The sequence below is a fragment of the Macrobrachium rosenbergii genome, chromosome 6 (genome assembly GCF_040412425.1).
Source record: "Macrobrachium rosenbergii isolate ZJJX-2024 chromosome 6, ASM4041242v1, whole genome shotgun sequence".
NCBI classification, from domain to species: domain Eukaryota; kingdom Metazoa; phylum Arthropoda; class Malacostraca; order Decapoda; family Palaemonidae; genus Macrobrachium; species Macrobrachium rosenbergii.
In genome coordinates this window covers 55,224,448-55,246,088 of record NC_089746.1, presented here as the reverse complement: position 1 = coordinate 55,246,088, position 21,641 = coordinate 55,224,448, and the positions used below count along the sequence as shown (strand labels likewise).

Sequence of the window (21,641 nt, the reverse complement as noted above, 5' to 3'; positions counted from 1 at the left end):
GAGAGAAATACGACGACGATATTACTGCTTAACTGTGGTTAGACTTGACATCTTTCTCCGGCTTGGTTTCGTTTATGTCCAAGAATTTATCGAAAATAAATTTCGATATCTTTCATGAGGGACATCTTTGTAAACTATATATAATACATATTAGACGATAAACTGAAGAATTACTTAATATGGGCAACGTCGATGTGTCAGAATGACCTTACATTAAAACTCAAACCATTTGTAACATTCGAAATCATGCCTCTCTGAAAAAAAATGGGAAAAACTAATCGAAACACATTGATAAACGTGAAATAAACTTACAGCTGAAGAAACAAGAATATTTCCCAAAGTTAGGTTTGATGTAGCAGTTGCTGATGGAAGGAGCGAACTCCATGATGAGAGAAACACCACCAAAAACGAGCGGGCAAATCCAGGCGTAGACTTGGTACCACACCCATCGGCGACCGCTGGAGCTTTCTTGTCTGTCCATTGAGAAAAGGAAGATGGTTTCATTCTTTTCGAAGCAATCGGTGAGAGAAGAAATCTAAAATTTCAAATCCTTTTTAACTTATCGTTATTTCACGTTCCGGATGCTCATGATTTTGACGTCCATTTTTGTTTGATTGTAATTAACGTTAGCATCAGATTTGTTTAATAAACTTTCAAGATAATTTATATATATATATATATATATATATATATATATATATATATATATATATATATATATATATATGTATGTATATATATATCATTCACTAGCATGTACTATAAACACTATGGCCTTCCGTACCTTGCACATTTCCACCACAGTTCAAAGCAGAGGACATTCAGCCAGAAGAAGGTTGCCATGAAAAACATGTATACACATACACCTGTAAATAAAGTGAAACAGATTAGAATTTCTTTCTATGCACAACAGTGACGTTCTAGTTAAAGTAAAGTAACATCAAAAGTAATACTTTCCTAAAGGACAGTGCTTTCCTATATATAAATTTTGATGCCTCTAATAATTATGTTCATTATTACAGAAAATATACAGCAGTGATGAATAATATAAAAACAAGTATTTCTCTCTCTCTCTCTCTCTCTCTCTCTCTCTCTCTCTCTCTCTCTCTCTCTCTTTCATTTTTTATTTTTTTTTTTACAAAAGGACACTCACCAATTCCAATGCAGGCACTGGGGCTTGCCAGGTTAATTGGGTCCGAAAAGAGCTTCACAATGATCAGGAACAGGTAAGCGAAGAAGAGGCTGAACAGGAAGGAGAGCAATATTCTGCCCAGGACGGAATGGGCCAGTTTCACCTGTTGACATAATTAATTCTCTAGTAAATTCTGGCTTAAAAAGATTCGAGGGTAGCCTTTGCGTCTTACCAGCCGCATTCTTTGTAACTCAGTCTAACCTGTGAGCATGAGTCTGTTTTGAACTGGCGCCAAATGGATGTGAGTCTAAGTAGATCAAGTTCCACTGAGACACGATTCTAAGCAGACATATTGTTGGTCAGTTGAATTATTCTAAGAAATCTTACTTCACTTAAATATGATTCCTGGCAATCCTACCTTCACTCTTGCATGATACTAAGCATTTATGGTTTGTCCAAGAAAGATTCTAAGCAATCTTGGAATTCAGTGAAAAGGAATCTTAGTAAATCTGTTTTATGTCGACTAATACTTCGGTTGGAGGGGAAGTAAGACTTCAGCAAGTTATTCACTTTCTTCATACCAAGCAGTCTTTTTTTTTGTTACTTGTTATGTAATTTCTATTCGTTGAACCTTTCACTTTCTTATATGTGTTGTTAAATTTTCGCTGTATTGATAGTGAGTTTTCCAACTGGTTACTGAATATATTCCATACTTAATCATTCATATTTTCGTCAGATTTCTCTCATAATAGAAATTGTTTTCTCAAACCAATACTGACATCCAAGATGAAAAATGGCACCTGCCATGATTAAACTTTGTCAGATACTTTGTCAGGAAGGTAAAACGCACGGGTAAACAATTAGTGATATTCCTTCATACTCACTTGGCTTTTCCAGTTTAAACTAAAACAGGGAGAAAAGAACAACTATTAAATGGCTAAAACGTGGCGTCACTTCTTTGCAAAAAAAAAAAAAAAAAAAAAAAAATAGAAGGGTAATCTGGAAAAATTAACAGAAGAAACTGCATCGCTTTAAATGTAACAGTAATATCCACGTAAAAGGATAAAATCTATAATATGCTTAATTTCACTTACATTTTTGTTCAGTCCACGCTTGTTTTGGTCAGGTACAGTGAGATACACGATGAACGAGATCAGGATGAAGAGATCCGAAATGGCCAGGAACACTGGGTAGATGAAGCCATCTTGAAGCTTTTCCAGCTTGCCCAGATGTTCCCATTCATCCCTGAAGCAAAACGCTGCTCCTTCCCTCAGTTCACCGGAGGGGTAGTGGACCTGTTAAAAAAAAGGGAATTGATAAGCAGATAATGCCGGATGGCGTTGCGTACTTAACACCCGTGAGTGAGACCGAGCAAAGTTCTCTTTGCACAAGACTCGATAAATCCTCATACCGAAATCTACTCAAAGTTTATATTTATTTAAAATTATAGTCACAACACTTTTGCCCTGACAGATACCTGATCTATGCAGTACTGGCCCTTGGGGATGGTATAAATCTGCAGTGGGTTGCATTCATCCGTGACGTTGGAAGTGTATCGTAGGGATCCGTCCTCTTGCATTTGCACCAGCTCGTTGGAGTACGTCAGTTGTAGGTCGGGACACTCCGGGAAACCGAATTTGAAATCTGCGTCCATGACCTAGCGAAAGATTTCAAGTTAGATAAGTAATGGAAAATGTATGAATGTATAAGGGAAGGAACAAATTGTTGATTGATGGACACAACAAGGGACAATGAAATAGCTGATGGAAAATAGCATCTGAAATAATAATGAAGACTGGAATTCCGTCAGTACAGCAAAATGCAGCATAAAATTTTTTTAACAGTTAACTTGGCTTTGTGGAGAGCAACATACTGCCCATGGCTGTTGTAAAGACAACCTATTCATAAAGGAAAACATTCTAGGTGTAACCAGCTTTTTAATGATATGATTTTTTTCCCTTTTATTATCTACGAACAGCATTTCGAATCACTGGAAGGCTCTGAATACTTTTACTTTGGTATTTCAGCTCTGAAGGAAGGTCAGTCAACTGCATTTCTCTTTAGAACTCCAGGTATGAAACCTAAGGTTCCAAGAAGAGTCTTTCGACCATCGAATTCCCTGAAAATCCCGATATGCAGATGAATGGACGATACAGAACTGCTTCTGCATTTAAGTTCAATTAATTTTGCTAGACACGCCTGACGAAACTGTAGTTTTGATTAGCACAATAACAGAACACCCGCTTATCAGTGCTATCAGCTAAATATTAGATAAACTTTGAATAAAGCCAGTCAACCAGGGAAGGATTCCAGATACATAAGAAAAAGAAGACTAGAAAACAGTTTACAAAGTCATGAGCAGGAACCAAGAGCAAAACTTTGTCTAACTGCTTCTTTTTAAGGAGATTAATGTTACCAAAAAATCTTGCTCTTAATTAAAAGTGACTACTGAAGACACAAAAATAGTAAACCAAGAGAGTTTTTGTTTTGCTTTCTTCTTTCCTTACCAATGAAGACGAGAAATTAGAATGCGTCATTTTTGGAAGCCAGAAGGAGAGGCGAGATGAGACACATCTCTTGGAGGCTGCGTCGAGAATGCTTCCAAGGGACAGCACTTGGAAACACATAGCTCTTTCTGACAGCCGGGCGTCTGCACATGCTGTAGGCGCTGTTTCTCACTTTCGCTTACGCACACGTATGCCTGAGAATGAAAACAACGTAAAAAGTCTTGTTTAAATTGAAGCAAAATGTCGACAAAAACGAGATTGAACTTATTAACAGGTAATAGTGAAAACTTACCATTTATTTTAGATAAACCCCCTCATGGGGTTTTTATAATCATATCTAAGTTATTCAATTTGCAAATGAAACAATACTAACCTTTGGTTCGATAGTTCCATTGATGTGAAAGTCCTCGATGCAATACTGGTTACCCGGGATCAGGCGGTTGAGGTACGGCACGAAAAGATGACCCGTCTCTGTTTCCAGGTAAAAATTGTCGACTTCCCAACCCATTTGCTCTCCTACACAAGTCTGTTTTAAGAGAAAAAGAAACGACAAGTATAAAGCTGAGAAAGAGACTCCAGGGAATTTAATGGACTTTGGATTATCCATTATCACGTCGAAGAAAATAAATCTGAAGTACGCAATGAACTTTTGTTGTTGTGTAAAGAGGAAGTTTTGACTATTCATGAAGTTCCAGCGATAAAACCCAACAAATTTAGCCCATGATAAATGAAATAGTATCATTGTCATCAAATGTAATATATGTTTGTTTGTGAACATTAGACAATAGAATTAGAATTACCTAAATTTTATTATGATAATGATCGAACGGTGTTTGATACTTTTAATAGGATATGACAGAAATCTGTTTTCAAAAGTATTTATTTTTATGTTATAAATATCGGTTTTGCACTTACTTGTTTGTGTCGATAAAGTGATATTTAGATGATGAAATAAATACGTACAGTTATCTTCAGTGGAGGGAATATCCAATAGGAAATGCTCATGATGGTTAAATATTATGTTATATTCCTATGTAACTGTGGCTGGCCGTCTGTTTCTATGTATATATATATAGATATGTATATGTACATGTATATATATAGATATGTATATGTATATGTATATATAATATATATATATATATATATATATATATATATATGTATGTATATATACAGTATATATATATATATATATATATATAAATATATATATATATATATATATGTATGTATATATGCATCTGCGTAGATTCAGATTTGTATTAAATTGGTAAAGTGGCATTTCTTCAGTATGAAATATAATGTAATTGTTGAACTATTCTTTACATCTTTACCATTTGGCGTTACAGCAATATCTGAGACACTATTAGGAAATAAAAGGTTCTATTCAAAGAGGCACTTCTTATTAATAAATGGAAGTATGATGGATATCAGACAATGATGAAACTTATGTGCAGTAGACGTTACATTAATGAATTATTAATGGCAGAAAAGTACGACCAGTCTACCAGATTTAAGTCTGAAAAAAAAGAAGAAAAACTTACTTGGAAGTTTGGCACCACTTCGTGGGTTTCTGAGTAAGGATGCTGCCTGATGTCAACAAGATCTGCTTTCGATGAGGAAAAGATGGTCGAGGACGAAGAAGCGCCCTTCTCGGAGGAGGAGGAGGTAGTGGTGGAGGAAAATGCTGTCTCTTGGTGTGCTGACTTGACCGGTACCAGCCATGGGCCGTCGGTTACCAGCTTACGAGGAGTGCAACTAGAACTGGCGTCCCAAACCTAAGGACGGAGACCAAAAAGGCAATTGAAAATTCTCATTCTTCTTCTGTCAGCTATTTCGTTGTTTGATGGCGCGTGTGATTTTTTTAGGCTTTGATTTCTTTTTTTGGGAGAAAAAACAAAACCCTGGAAATATTAAATGTATAGGTGATGGAAGATTGTAAAATTAACTTTGCTCTATTCTTAGGCATAAACAATTTGATCACATGGTATTTTACGGAGCGTTCTGAAAACAAGACTGTTCATATTTCAAAATAAAAGACACAAGAATTATGATTAACTTAATAAAGGTACCCCTAAGAGTTAATTGCAAGGCATTTAAAATGGCCTCACACGACATATGTTGCTGATCTGCGTCCATGAGTGTCTAAATATTATATCGACTACCATCTGGCCTGTCTTAATTTCAGCATTCTGCCAGATGTCATATACCTTTGATAATTTCCTTCTGACGAAACAGCCCATCATCTGACGCTTGAATGTAATGGCTGTTATTGCAACTTTACCCCCAAGTTCTGAGAGAGAGAGAGAGAGAGAGAGAGAGAGAGAGAGAGAGAGAGAGAGAGAGAGAGAGAGAGAGTCATTCATTTCTTTTTGTTTACCTCATGGTGCATACAACACTTCCTGACGGGAATCTTCGACGGGTCGAAGGTTTCCACTTGAGTCTCCAGGACGCAGACCATCGCTCCCTGGATATGGGGCGAGCCTCTGACGCTGGCGTTGGCCACGAAGTTTTCGAGGCAGTAGTGCTCTTGGTCGTAATACTGCTCGTACTCAGGGACCCACAGCTGTCCAGTGTCTAAGACGCGGAAGTCGAACTCGGGCTTCTTCCCGGGCTCCACGTCGAGGAGGTATTTCTCGCACTCGAGCATCTGGGTCTGCAACTCGACCTGTGGATGGGAGATAAGAAGACCCATGAAGAGAGGTACATTACATGTAGCAGATATTGTTTATTCAAAATTACTATTCGAATTTTGGAAACATTTTCCCAGTTGTTAAATGTCATTACACCGAGTTAATGGAATGTTTTCGTATAAACTTTCTTAAAACCACTTGTTTATATGTTATAAATATATATATATATATATATATATATATATATATATATATATATATATATATATATATATATATATATATATATATATATATATATATATATATATATCTCGTACATGTATATGAAGACAAAATCCACGAAGGAAAGATAAACAATGGAGTGCTGCGAGGTCTTTCGACTGTCGTCCTTTACTTAGCTAAGTAAAGGACGACAGTCGAAAGGCCTCGCAGCACTCCATTGTTTCTCTTTCCTTCGTGGATTTTTTCTTTATTTATATATTTTTCATTACGTTCCATATTTTCGTGATTCAGTTATACATATATATATACAGACAGAAAGATAGAGTGTTAGAAATGTTAATTATCCGAGAACTATAACGCCTGGCAAAGATGCAACTGTTGCCTAGAGCGCAGACTGACCTTATCCCGAGTGAGGTTGGACTCGGTGTACATCCCATGGTAATCGACCGAGAACACGGGCACGCTGAAGGTGATCTCGTCGCTCCTCTGGCACTGTTTGGTAGCCTGGTCGAAGACCTCCTTCTCGGCGCAACACTTGTGGATCACCAGAGAGTCCACGAAGGTTCCGTCGTCGTAGTCGTAAGCGAAATGCGACGCCAAGTCATCGGACGGCGTGGAAGCTGAGGCCTGGATGACGAAGGGCTGATCTGCAGTCGAGGATGGGTCTCGCAAAGGGACCACCTCCACTTCGGTGTCCCTCCGCAGAGAGGATATTCCTGAGGACTCTGTACGAATGAAGAAAGAAGAATAATCCATAATTTACAATATCATGATAATAATTTTGATCGTATAGTATGATAGTAATAACACGTCTAGTGATGGAATGGCAATGATAACTAAAATATCATGATGACGATGACACTCGTTATCGCAGAAGGCCACTGGGCTAATACTGCTACTAAAAGAAATAATAATCTGATCTTACAGCTTGGAGCTTCTGTTGAAAGGAAAATGTTATAATTATCATTTATTCCCAAGAACTTGCAAAATAAAATTTTAAACAATTCATGTCAGGGGCAATAAATAATGTTCGGACACCGCAAATCTCCGCTAGGGTGAGCAATCTACGGGCCGAAGCCTACCCTTTTAAAAGGTCCTGATCTCTCCCAGAATATAAGCAACAATTGCCAATAACGAGGCCCACTTTTCGTAAAATTTTCGCAAAAACCTAGACATGTTTCTGTGCGTAATTCTATTAACCAAAAGACAAATACACACACATACACACACACACAAAATCTCGACCTTTTCTATATTTCTTTTGGATCCACTTCAGTTTGTTTACGAGTGCCAATCTTTTCTTTTCTGATGAGGTTACCTCGCGTTTGACAAACCATTCAGTATTACCAGGATATAAATCATCATGTTATCCTGGCAATACAGTCATTTTTCGTCCTGATCACAGAAGGATAAACAGGTAAATACATATATATATATATATATATATATATATATATATATATATATATATATATATATATATATATATATATATATATATATATACCCAAGTGTGTATATATATGTGTGTGTGCATGTATGTATGTATGTATGTATATGTAAATGTATATACGTGTATATATACATGTATATATATGTGTACAATAAGCGTGCGTAATTATAGCAGAAAATATAATGAAGTTTGAATACCACAAATCTGTAAGGAATGGTATTACTGACTTTTCCTTGCAGTTAACAGCGCGTCTGCGTTTTAACTTCAGACAAATATAAAACTGTGAAAAGAAAAATATCGAAATGAAAACGCGGTGCTAGCCATATAAGAAAGCCACCTGTTTATCGCCTGATGGTATCAGCATCGCAGTAAAAGGATTCCACAGTGAGCCTCATATGCCCCTAGCTGCGTTAAAGTGATGGCTCGTATAACTTATGGTTCAGGAAGGTGCCTTGTAGGGTCGCCGGGAAACCATACGATCGTTTGCGTTAAGGTGGATTGGGGCCAGAATGAACAGTATCCGTTTATGTGTATAATCCATATATTGGTTTCTTTCCAGTCTGCAGTTTTAAACGAAAATCCGTAAAATGTATTGAGCACAAATTATACGGTCTTATTGTAATCTTTATTAATTTTGATGATAATGATGATGATGATATTGTTAATAGTTTATTTATTCTTCTGGTAGAGGCGGTTTCCAAAACAAAGTCGAAAAATATAAATTTGACTGATAGAATTTATTTCGCTAGTCGTCCTAATTACAAGAGAAGTTTAAAGGGTTCGTGTTTGCACAAACATGTGTAAATGAGAGAGAGAGAGAGAGAGAGAGAGACAGAGAGAGAGAGAGAGAGAGATTTGAGGAAGGGTAGAGAAGGGAGACAGACAGACAGACAGACAGACAGAGAGAGAGAATGTTAACAAAATAGTGAATATAAAGGAGAAAATAACTACAAAGAAATTAAGTTAATATACCAGCAACAGTAATCTCTCTCTCTCTCTCTCTCTCTCTCTCTCTCTCTCTCTCTCTCTCTCTCTCTCTCTCATCTAACCTGTCTCCAACAGGCAGGTAACTCAAGGTAATTCGAGACTTGATGCCAGAATCTTCTGTCACGGACAAAGCAACTTCAGAGTTTTACGAAAGTACACCCACTGTCGTCGAAGGTTCCAGAATTAGAGATTCTAAACTTTAGAATAAAGTTGTCTACCTCACGCTGACTTTCTGTGACAAACGATACATAATTGAGAATAATTCTGTTGGGTACTTTTGCATTTGCATTTTGCAATTTCGAATGAACAACAGTTACAATAATATAGTAATCCTCGCGGATAAACCCTTTAGAATCTAAAGTACCTAACAGAATTATTCTCAATTATGTATTGTCTATGTCAGAAATTCTACGCGAGGCAGTCAACTTGAAGAAAGACTTATTTGAAAAATGAAATTTTTCTCTTCCGCCTTTGCAAGACAAAGCAGAGGCATGAATTATATAGAATATGGCCCTGTGTCTTTGAAAGGCTTTGTATTTTGTAAAGCAAAATGCGACGCGCGAGGAAAAGCCTCGACAGACTCACTCAAGTCAAGGATGACCACTACGGAACAGGGACCATCATTCACGGACTCGTGCGCGTTGCTTAGCATCTTATTTATATTCCGAAAATGCAAAACCCGTCAACAGCCATTATGGAAATTCCGTTTTGGGTCTTTCTGACCTGTCTACCTGGGCAAGTTTTGTATCTTTTGTTGTGGTTGTCTCACTGATGGTCAGGTTACTTACCTAATTGCTTCGTCTTACGGGTGAATACATGAAACCATACAAAACACACACACACACACACACACACACACACATATATATATATACAATATATGTATATATATATATACAATATATGTATGTATATATATACATACATATGTGTGTATATAGACATATATATATAGATATAGATATAGATATTAAATCTATAGAGCACGGGTTCGAATTCTGACCGTGACAAATACACTTATATGTAATTTTCTTTGTGTGTGAGTTATTATTAAGGTAAGGTGTGTTAGAGACGAGGGGCTTTTTGTGACTTGGCAACTGAGAGCATAAAACAATCACGTTCTTGCTGGTGAACAAATGTATGCATGCATGTATGTATGTACGTATGTATGTTTGTGTGTACGTATTTGTTGCTTCCCAAGAGAAACCTAAGACACACTTGTAGTCAACAGTCAAAATCTGTTTGCGAGTATAGTAACAATTAGGATATGGTATTTCTGTAATTTATTATCGCTACTAATCACACTCGTCTTTCTGCTTCAGAGAATTGCAAAAAGAACAGGACTTCGGATTTAGCAATTGCCATATTTGGCAGAAAGGACACCGTAAAACATCGAAATTCATTTACTGAATGATCAAGGAAGAGGGAGAGAATATATTACCAAGGGTTTCATCCGGGAGAGTGAGGACTATCTTGTTGAGACCCTACCCTTTGGAAGTAGTGATGGTAGGCTCTCTCTCTCTCTCTCTCTCTCTACCCCAGCTGCGACCTATAGCATTCAGCTACTGAATTAACTGCATAGATGAACAGAGCCATATATTTATTCAGGAAAAGCAACCGTACACAACCCTTCTTGGCTGGTGCCGGAATCAAATGCTGGTTTAATCAGATAAGATCTGAGCGGGCTATCCCTTGCATTAAGAGAGAGAGAGAGAGAGAGAGAGAGAGAGAGAGAGAGAGAGAGAGAGAGAGAGAGGGAATCATATTACTTTGTTGTTTGTTAAAAGAAAAACTCCACAAAATCAAATAATGGTAAAGATTTTTTCTTAATTCCTTATTCCTTTGGCCTTACAACAAATGTAAATTCAGATTTACAACGGGTGTGTTTGAAAATTCTTAGACAAATAACTTTTTAGTATTAGCAAGCAGATATGAAACAACAGAAATAGTTCTCATAGAACTATAGATGATTTTGCTTGCAGGAAGTAGCTTGACATGAGACCATTTTCCTTTACTTAATTAGCAATCTCTTTAGTTATTAGGCTTAAGCTGCCTGTTTCTTACACCTAAGTACTTTGGCTTTTCTAAAAATATTTTAGAATTAACATTACTCTTTCTCAAGCCTTGGCGATAATGATCTGTAGTTTGTTTTATTTTTCTTATTTTCTCATTTCGATTTAATTTATGTATATATTTTATGAGCTGACGTTAAATATTCCCTGCCGATATCCTAAGTGGTGAAGTTTCATGCTGGTCACCACTCACCAAACGTTGCAACACAGTTAGAGGTTTCAATGATCAGTTATTACTATCATGATCCTTATTTCTCCTTGTTTATTTATCAGTGACTATATGTCTCGTTACTTACAGTAATCTGTTTGTTATAGTTATCTGTTATGAATAAGTTATATTGGTTCTGCTCATTCACTTACGAGTAGTTTATTATGTAGACGTTTGATAAGTTAATGGTCTATTTTGTTTTGTTTCAAAGTATATACTTTACAACAGCAGCAACGACAACAGCAACGGCAACAACAACAATGATTCTAATAGTTTTTATACTTTGTTCAACATCCCACTTTGGTTATTTCCTAATAACACGATGCTAGGCGACCTTACCCGCTTAGCGCAAGCATGATAACCTTTAAAGACTATAATTTCTCTCTCTCTCTCTCTCTCTCTCTCTCTCTCTCTCTCTCTCTCTCTCTCTCTCTCTCTCTCTCTCATGACCAGACGAGCATTTTTATTAGCGCATAACTTACTGTAAACCTTCAATCAGACTTTAGAGAGAAAACAGATTCTACAATTTTCTGCGATCGGGCAAAAAAAAAAAAAAAAAAAGAGGAAATACCCTTGAACGCCGGAAAGAGAAAGACAAAAAAATTCATTTCCAGGATATTCTGGTTAAAGCGAGGAACTAAACTGAACATCGAAAAAAAGAGAGAAACTAAAGATAACCTGATCTCTCATGCATTCAGCAGAATACGTTGGAGGACATGATATTATGGTAATGAAGGTTAGTTAGTGGAAATTCCTCTTGATTTATTTGGAAGGAGAGGTCACTCGTAACTGCCTGTTGTTTTTCTAGTTTTTTATATAGAACTCCAAATAAAAATATAAAATTAAGCACACATTCTCTCTCTCTCTAAAAGCACTTTATATATATATATATATATATATATATATATATATATATATATATATATATATATATATATATATATATATATATATAAAAAGTGCATTTAGAGAGAATAAAGGTTTATATTTTTTTGCTAAAAACTAGAATGTTTATATTTTTTTTAAGAAGGCCCATAAAACACTATTTAAACGTTGAAACCATATATTTCAGTCCTATATAAAACTACAGTAGAATGGTATATATACATATATATACTTATGTATATATATATATATTATATATATATATATATATATATATATATATATATTTTTATATATATATATTATATATACATACATATATACACATATATATATATATATATATATATATATATATATATATATATATATATATATATTATATATATATATATACACACACAGACACACACATATATATATATATATATATATACAGGATAGTAATATAACATATTAACAGCTTGCTTTTTAAAACACTTTGACATGTAATAGGCCAAACGTATCGCTATCATATGACAAGGAATTAGGACAATTTAACTGACAGTATATAAAAAGAGTACATTACTGAACTTAGCTTGCTCGAAATATAATCTTGCACTGTCGAAAGCGGAAATAAGCAAAAACACTATAATTTTATTCCTGTAGAGTGATGTACTATTTAAGAAACCTTCAAGCAACTCCAAGTTTTTAAGGAAGTAAAATAGTTATGATTGTTTAAGATATCGTATATAAAATATCGTAGTTTAATTGTCACATGCAATCGTTAATTTTGCCTATAAAAATTCAAGAGAAAGTATGATTTAATAGTAGAGTTTACTCAATAAGATTGAGAAAACCGTGAATGCATGCATACATACATACATGACTATTACGTGTACAAGTGTATATTAACACGGCAACACCCAAGCATACAGAATAAAGGTTTGTGTTCATACCAGTGAGTTCTCTCAATGTCTACCTGTTTCCGCTTTTCATTAGTAAAGAAATAAAAAAATGATTAATTGACACAATGATCTCCCTGGCATAATAATATCTTCATTTAGGGAAAATCTTTCCTCGAAGTTTTCCATCAGTCACGTGATCACAGATATTCGCGGAAAATGAGTCTTGGTAATTTCGCTTCTAAGTCACAGTAAAAGTGAAATCGTGATCCCCTCAAATAACAGAGATTTCAGCTCGGGAATTAGGAATGCACTTTTTTTTTATTATAAAGTAAAGAATGATGCTTTCTGCGTAAAGTCATTGATTCGCGTAATTGTTGGGAATAACTGTCATCTTCAGGCAATAACTGTAATTTTCACTCTTTGGACAGATGGCGTGCAGAATGAATTGGTTGGGAAAAATTATGTGTCGTTCAACTTTTGTCGCAATTGTATGACTCTCTCTCTCTCTCTTCTATGTACACCTGTGCACCTTTTCCTCGGCCTGCGTGTCTGTATGATAGCATTCCTCTCTCTCTCTCTCTCTCTCTCTCTCTCTCTCTCTCTCTCTCTCTCTCTCTCTCTCTCTCTCTCTCCTATCAACAATCATTTGACAAAATGTCAACAATTTTTTAAGCGCATGTTCTTAGTAAGAGTCACTGCTTGTTTCCACCGAAGATTATTATGAAATATCTATTAGCAGATTAAAAATGTTGTGTTCTTTGAAAAGTTATTGTTCACTTAATTATTTTCGGGTACTGACAGTTATTTCCCAGAGAAAGGGACAATGAGTGATGTAACAAAATATATAATTCCTAAATTGACCAGCCTTAAACCAATATATGTACAAGGCACCAGAGCGTCTCTTAATATTTTTATTAAGAAATAAGAAACCAGAAAACTGAAAGTAATTGCCAATTAGAGAGAGAGAGAGAGAGAGAGAGAGAGAGAGAGAGAGAGAGAGAGAGAGAGAGAGAGAGTACGTACTCATTAGATCATACATTAAGCAACAAAGAATGATAAATCAGGCCTAATTATCAATCCAAAAATTTCGAAGGGTTTGTGGGAATATGCAATACATTTGTTCCTGAACTTGTTTTAAATTTCATAGCGTGTAGATAATTCTGCAGATGCTCAGGTACAGGTTATGCAAAGTGATTTAGTGGAATGAGATCTGAATAAAAAAAAAAACAAATGGAACAGGTTCTGTATTACAACAATTAACAGGGGGTTGCTAAGATCTACTGAGCGGCAAAGCGTTAACGTTAGAAACACTTTACTCATGCAGTAAATTATGATCTTAAACTGAAATGATTCTCGGCGTATTTAGGTAATTTTCCCCGGAATTATGGACGACTTGCTATGCTGTTGTTAGATCATCGTGTCTTTGTTAATTACTATTACCTTCACGGTGAGTTAGTATGGCTGTTTTGACATCCAACGCTCCTCAACTTCCTATGATAATGAGAGGTGATCGTTACTTTGTTTTAACACCTAGCCTGGGCTTCTAGCTTTTGTTGGGAATGAAAAATAATAATTCCTTTCACCAACGATTCTATTTTAATGTTCACATGTTATCAAAGACTTGTTCTCGTCGATGGATTAAACAAAAGGCACCTGCTATTCTTGTGGTGTACATCAGAGTTTTATGCTATGATAATTTTCTTGGGTATTATGGAAAAGCTCGGCATTTCTCATGGAGTGCAGGTTAATCTCTATATTATGAAGCCTGATTTATTTGTCTTACCTATTCTTACTGATTTTCAGTCAACTTTGTATGATGCTTCGTTCATCATTTAAGACAAAGGAGAGACTGGTTCATCATGTAGTGTATTTTTTTTAACCTAGTATTGAATATTATCAGATAATAAAGAAAATTCCTTTATATTATTAGTACGGTAATTATTGATAAGAAGCTCATTACTATTACTACTGGCTGCTACCAGGCTACACTATCAACAACGAAAACAGCAAAAAAATTACAAATAGAAAAAAAAAACAGAAATAAAATGACAAAAATAACTGTACTGCAAAACTAAGGGCAAAACATTGACATCAGTGATGACTACAATACTGAATTCCTTCGCGTGACATTAACAGAAAGAACGCGGATTACGAGAAAAGGATCGTGTCTCACTGAGTTGATGACGTCATGAGACGGGTGGTACGGAGGCCCTCCGGGTGGGTTGGGGGGTTTTGGGTGGCTATGCATCACGAAAACGAATCTATCAAGGTCGCCGTCAGCTCCTTCCGTTTGAACAATAAATTGTGGTTTTTTACTGTTGCCTTCCTCGGCCATTACATGGAATCTTTAACTTGCGTACTGTAGGCAAATTTGATTCTAATATTTTCTCTCTCGGTACGTAAGTTTGTTTTTATAGCAATAAGCCACCCAGATGTTTCAGCATCGAATGTCAATGTTCGTGATAAAATAATCTAAGAGTTTGCTTTCAGACTTCGTTATAAAATTCACTCACAGATTTGTATACACTCATATATCAAATGATAAAGAACTTCTCAACTGAGAAAAATGATTTAAAAATAACTGTGGTTTCTTCGAAGAATATACTTCAATCGGGAAAGAGATGGAGCCGCGTCCTTGCTTATCGTGTGATTCATTCTAAGAATAATTCTAGTCTAGCCAGTATTAGCATTAAATTCATCGTCATTACGAGCCTAAGGAACATTTCTTCACGGTACTCGAATTCTTCCTGTTATCCTTCCTTGCCTGGAATAGGAAGAGAGGAAACACATGTCCAAGAAACGATTTTGAAATGCACAAGCACAAATAATGAGTTTGAAGTTGCCTATGCATCGTTGTCTATGGGTGAAATGCATTCCTTATAAGTGAGGAAATAAACTCGCGAATAACTGTCAAGTCATCAAGAAGTCTAATCATCTGCGCGCAGGTGTGTTGGATCCCAACAGGTTTTGGCATCTGAGCGAGGGAAAGTGGTTTAACGGGAAGCGATGTTGCGCTGATCGTGTGCTGAGAGAGCCCAGGGCCCAAGGCAACGCGCAGCCTTATAACCACGCTCGCACAACACTCGATGACCAAGACCTTTTGTCCACTACAAGCGCTTCTCCGTCTCTTTTTTCTTCTTCTTCTTCTCTCTGTCTTTCAACCCCTCTCCCCCATTCTCCTTCACCTGTTAAGTGCTGACTTAACCTCACGTTCAACGATGATGACGCTCTCTATTCCTTATAGGGCTGCCTGTAGAGGCTTCGCATCCCATACATACCAGTACTCTTCCAGCCCATCAGTTTAAGTTACTGATGTATAAAAGAATAGAAGGGACCAATAAACTTTCAATGAAAAAAACAGAACTCGGAAGCGATAAGTGAAAAACCATAACCGCCTCTGGGGGGGCCGTTGCAGAGACCCTATTATCATTTTCCCGCTCATCCAACTACTTGTATGAATTTAGTCGCTCGAGAGTAGCGAAGTCACAGGGGTTAACCTCTGCATCCTATCATTAGAGGGTATTATATATTCTGGTCGTCCTTTGCCATCGGTCCCTTGTCAAGGTAACGCAGCAAGAGACTCGATGAAAGGCTTATGTCACGACGACTAAAGCATTCAGAAAAATCTCCCAATGAATCGCGATGCCCTTGCATTGTTGCCAAATTTCCCCCCGGGGAGACCTCCCCTTGACAGCATGTCACTTTTCTGAAGAGCTTATGGATTTCTTTGGGTCATGCGACGCCAGGTGGCCTATTCTTTTATCCTAAGAAAAAATTCTTTTCGGTTTTAGGAGGGCTGTTTCACGCTACACGTGTTCAGGTGTGAAGTATTAAAATACTGAAAAATCTTAACCCAGAACGACAAGTCAGCTATTATTTCTGAAAGTCATTTGAATCTGAAAATATTCCCGGCAAATAGTTACGATTTTATTTTATGAGCAATTAATCACCCTTTATAAACAAGCTATTATCGTTTTTTAGAAGTCAATTTGAAGGCAAAAATTCTTAGCGATATAATTACATCGAAGCCATTAGAAAGTCTCAGAAATAACCTATCCACTTTGCGCACATTCATCGTTGTTATTCCTCTCAAGTAAAACATATGGCGCACAGTAGACAAAGTTCTGGAAGTATAAATCTATTATTCTATAATACGACGAAAACATGGAGCTGTAAAAGAACAAGGCGGGGCAGCACTGAGGTATAAATTGATCTGTTACTGGTTCACAATCGTCACTTAAAATGCGATGGTCATGTCTTCATTTATTGCACCGGAGTAAAATGTGAATCTTTTATTGCCTTGAAAGCTTCATCAGATTCGTGTAAAGCTTTCTGAAGTAGTAGAGTTTCATCCTTGACTCTTTATGCTTTTATATTCTAGTGATAATATGCATGAATTAAATTCGTACATAGAACAAGGTCACAAAATTTCTAGGAAGTAAAAAACAGTACACTTAATAAAAGGAGTTGCGTGTATTCGGTTGCCAGAGTGTTTGTAGGCATGAATGAATGGTATGTAGGTTGATAGGTGGCAAGATTTGATGTCCTCATTTTTATGAAAATATAATAATAAATTAGGAATATCCCCCATTGATTATTTTGGGAGTCACTACGGCAAATTTACGTACAAAACAATAACAGATGCATTTAATCAATTGTACAAAATTGGGCATGGGCGTTTCTCTGCGATTGTGTCTTCAAATATCCGGTTCTTTGGAAGTGCTGTAAAAGACAATTCCTCGCCCAGAGAAAGGAATTTCCATCGTTTACAACGATGACAAAGCCGACATTGAGAAACAAGGACTTCTTACTCGGCCTGCGCCGGGAAATGTTGCCGATCGAATTTGAAAACGAATGTTCCTCGCATGTATATCATTACGTCTTCGTCTGAAGCGATCTGATAATTGACATGATCTTTTTAGGACGACCTCTAATGTGCCGGAAGTCAAAACTTGTTGTGATTGTATTCTAAGGTAAAATAGATCACGTTGGATAATGGACGATAATGGAGCTCGGGTTGCTGAGTTCTGTCTGACCCCAGGCTATTTACTTTCTAGGTTCCTGACCTACGCTCATTACCTTTTGTTGACGGGTTTAGCCTTAACATGGAAGGTATATTTATACATACACACACATACATACTCATATATAAATTTATATAAATATAAATATTAATATATGTATATAAAATATATATATATATATATATATATATATATATATATATACTGTACATACACACACACACATACATACATATGTATATATATATATATATATATATATATATATATATATATATATATATATATATATATATATATATATATATATATAGAGAGAGAGAGAGAGAGAGAGAGAGAGAGAGAAAGAGAGAGAGAGAGAGAGAAAGAGAAATCAAACTATTGACCCTGAAACGACCATGTACATAGACATCGAAGATCATTTAGCTAAAACAATGGAATTTATTTTACCTCTAAACTACATCGTACGTTTATTTTTTTGACCTATATGACGTTATTATATTAAAAAATGTTATAACAGAACAGCAGAAGGAAAAACTAGCATAGATTGCAATAAACATTTTTTCGTTGTAATTTTCTTATTTCTTGTCTCATGCACGAACAGGGAACAGATTACTAGAATTATTCCAAGATTATGTGGTATGAGGAAACGATTGATCGGGCAATGTAACGAATGGGAACATTACTCGGTAAAATAAGATAAAGTGGGCAGCCTTATTTCGTGCAAGAATGTCGCCCATATTAGTTCCAATAACAGTGACGACGAACGTAAATTACCACCAGATTTTGCAGATTTCTGGGATATATATATATATATATATATATATATATATATATATATATATATATATATATATATATATATATATATATATATATATATATATGTATGTGTTTGTATGTATGTATGTATGTATGTATGTATGTATGTATGTATGTATGTATATATATATATATATATATATATATATATATATATATATATATATATATATATATATATATATATATGTGTGTGTGTGTGTGTGTGTGTGTGTGTGTGTGTGTGTGCACGCGCGTGCATGTGTAATGTTACTGCATTCGTCAACTAACAGAAAACTGTTTTTGATGCGCGAGGGACTAAACACTGAAACTATATTTGTACACTTTATGATATACCTAAAATAAAACAATTACTGCTTTTCATTCAAATGTATCTGGACTTAATATTCCACTGACCTTAAAATTCAGATACTGAAATTGCTTCTCGAACAGTCCGTCCTTGACAAGTTCTTCTATTCATTTTTCTTTCCTTTTTTCATCGAAGAATTTCATTGACTTGGCGCTTATCTCTTTATTACCTTTATTCAAATATCTCTTGAGGCGTCAAGTATTTACTGCACCTTTAACATTAACGTATCCACAGACAAAACTGCAATTAATCTTGGAATTCCTCTTGGTGGCGGAAGCAAACACAACTCAATAAAGGTTATAAAACATAGCCACTGGATAAAGGGTTATAAAACTCCGGTAATTTAGAAATTTTTCGATTGGATCTTGGACTTCGTGAGGTTTCACTAAAGTAGTTTGTTTCTGAAGTCGTTTCGTGTTATATTTTAGCGTGTTTCTTTTTAATTAAAATGTACATGGTACCCACTTTGTATTGCGTTAATATTATGGAAATTTTGACGGGGAATCAAATTAACTGAATTTAGAGATATAGACTATACAACGATAAGTCGAGGCTTCAGGCTTACCATTCATTTAAGCAGATTATTCTCTGAAGTCAGCCATGTGTAACCAAGAACTGTGGTACATTAGTTATACCACAACATAAACTGCACAGATCATTATAAAATTAAAATATTAAACCTGTTTAATACTTGAATATCAACATGACTATATTTTCAAATATTTGACTTACGTTAAAAATACAAGGCATAAATAATTGTTTTTTTTGTTTGCAAGGGATATTTCCAAGTGAAGTCGAAGTTCAGCATCGAACATGAAGTCGATATATCAACAAAAAAGTCTTGAAATTTGTGTATCCATTGATAGTCAGTTTCAAGACACGTCGGATCGTGCTCAGAGTATTAAAATGATATGCGAAAATTCTAAATTTTGACATTTCTAAATCCACGACGATATTTTGGAAGAAATATGTCGATGGTGTGTCAGCATATATAATATTAAAATTATGTACGTAAAAGGGAGTGGGGATACTAGAAACAGGTGATTTATTTTTTTTCATAGCCTAGAAAAAGAGTGGCTTCACAAGGACGAAGGCCAGAGTCATTATAATTTTCCATAGCACACACGACGAAATACAAGCAAATAGTTGCAGAGTGGATGTCCTTGCCAGCTGAGTATGGAAATGGTATTCTCTCATAGTGCCAGAACAATGAAAAGCAATCACCCAATCTCTGAGGCAAAAGTGCTATTTTCTAATGACGTCAGAAGAAAGATGACCAATCATCAAGACTTCACTGTTTCGTTGACAATAAGTTGTATCATTTTCAAATCATGGCGGGACCATACTGGTAAAAAAAACTGGGAGATTACTCTAAAGAAGAATAAAGTAATAGCTACAAAAATCCTCAAAAGGCAAGTTAAACCTAACGAGCAAAAATTGTCTGATTCATATCAGGATATTGCCATTTCCATCTCGTTGTTCTCTCTCTCTCTCTCTCTCTCTCTCTCTCTCTCTCTCTCTCTCTCTCTCTCTCTCTCTCTCTCTGTTGTCTAACATAACTGTCGTTCTGCATTTGTAGCGTCTCTAAAGTTTTTTTTTTTTTTTTTTTTGCACGCCTTGCGTAGCGTACCACCTCCACCATTTTAGGACATTTACTTCCCTATTGTTTTATTACTCTGCTGAGTTTTCTACTTTTTTTATACAAATAGTATTTCTGGTAATTTGTCATAAACGTAAATATTGCTGTTGAGATAATAATTGTTCTTTTTATGCGTGCTGATTTCACCTTGAATAATTTTGATTTATATATTCAAATCCTGGATGGATTTCAGTCATCTTTAGTATATTCCTTAAAACGTGACCTATTGAATCATTCCAGTACAACGTACTGTAAGATCCTTTATTCAAATGTCCAAGGCCACTAGACAAAGTTTCTTTAACTGTAAACCATATTTGTAGGTAGAGTCTTATTTTTCTGTCTGTAAGAAAATAAATCTGAGGTGGAGTTCCTCATTCCTAGTCTCATTTTTTATTTACAGAGATACACTGCGCATGCGTAAAGGGCATGTCCGCACGCTATTATGCAGCGTCTGGTTTTTCCACAAACTAATCATTATTTATCCAGTTATCAACTAATTGTTTGAGGCTAAGGTTTAACAAATTTAGAAGACCAGCTGTAACTGATCAGCATGGCTGGTCTGCTTTGAAACCGTTGTAGTCATCTGACTGAAATCGAGAAATTAGAGAGCTCAAGTAAATTTGTATTCACAAGGGCTGCGCTGGGTCTAGCTCCAGTTGATGTTATCTACTATAGTTGAGATTAATGTTCCCTTGATCACTTAATAACTCATTTTCTATAATTTTCAAATACATACACACACATACGTGTATATATATTTATACACACACACACACACACACACACATATATATATATATATATATATATATATA

The 21,641-nt window shown here is 35.6% G+C and overlaps 1 protein-coding gene across 1 annotated transcript in view; it reads right to left on the bottom strand.

Moving 5' to 3' along the window:
* The window catches only part of LOC136839597 (uncharacterized), a 73,177-nt gene that overhangs the window by 3,398 nt on the left and 48,138 nt on the right, over nt 1-21,641 (bottom strand). Inside the window, 11 exon segments of the mRNA XM_067105877.1 lie at nt 313-473; nt 785-866; nt 1,154-1,295; nt 2,227-2,427; nt 2,610-2,789; nt 3,640-3,740; nt 3,743-3,833; nt 4,013-4,165; nt 5,187-5,420; nt 6,023-6,310; nt 6,900-7,225. Coding sequence (XP_066961978.1) covers nt 313-473; nt 785-866; nt 1,154-1,295; nt 2,227-2,427; nt 2,610-2,789; nt 3,640-3,740; nt 3,743-3,833; nt 4,013-4,165; nt 5,187-5,420; nt 6,023-6,310; nt 6,900-7,225 — 1,959 coding nt within the window.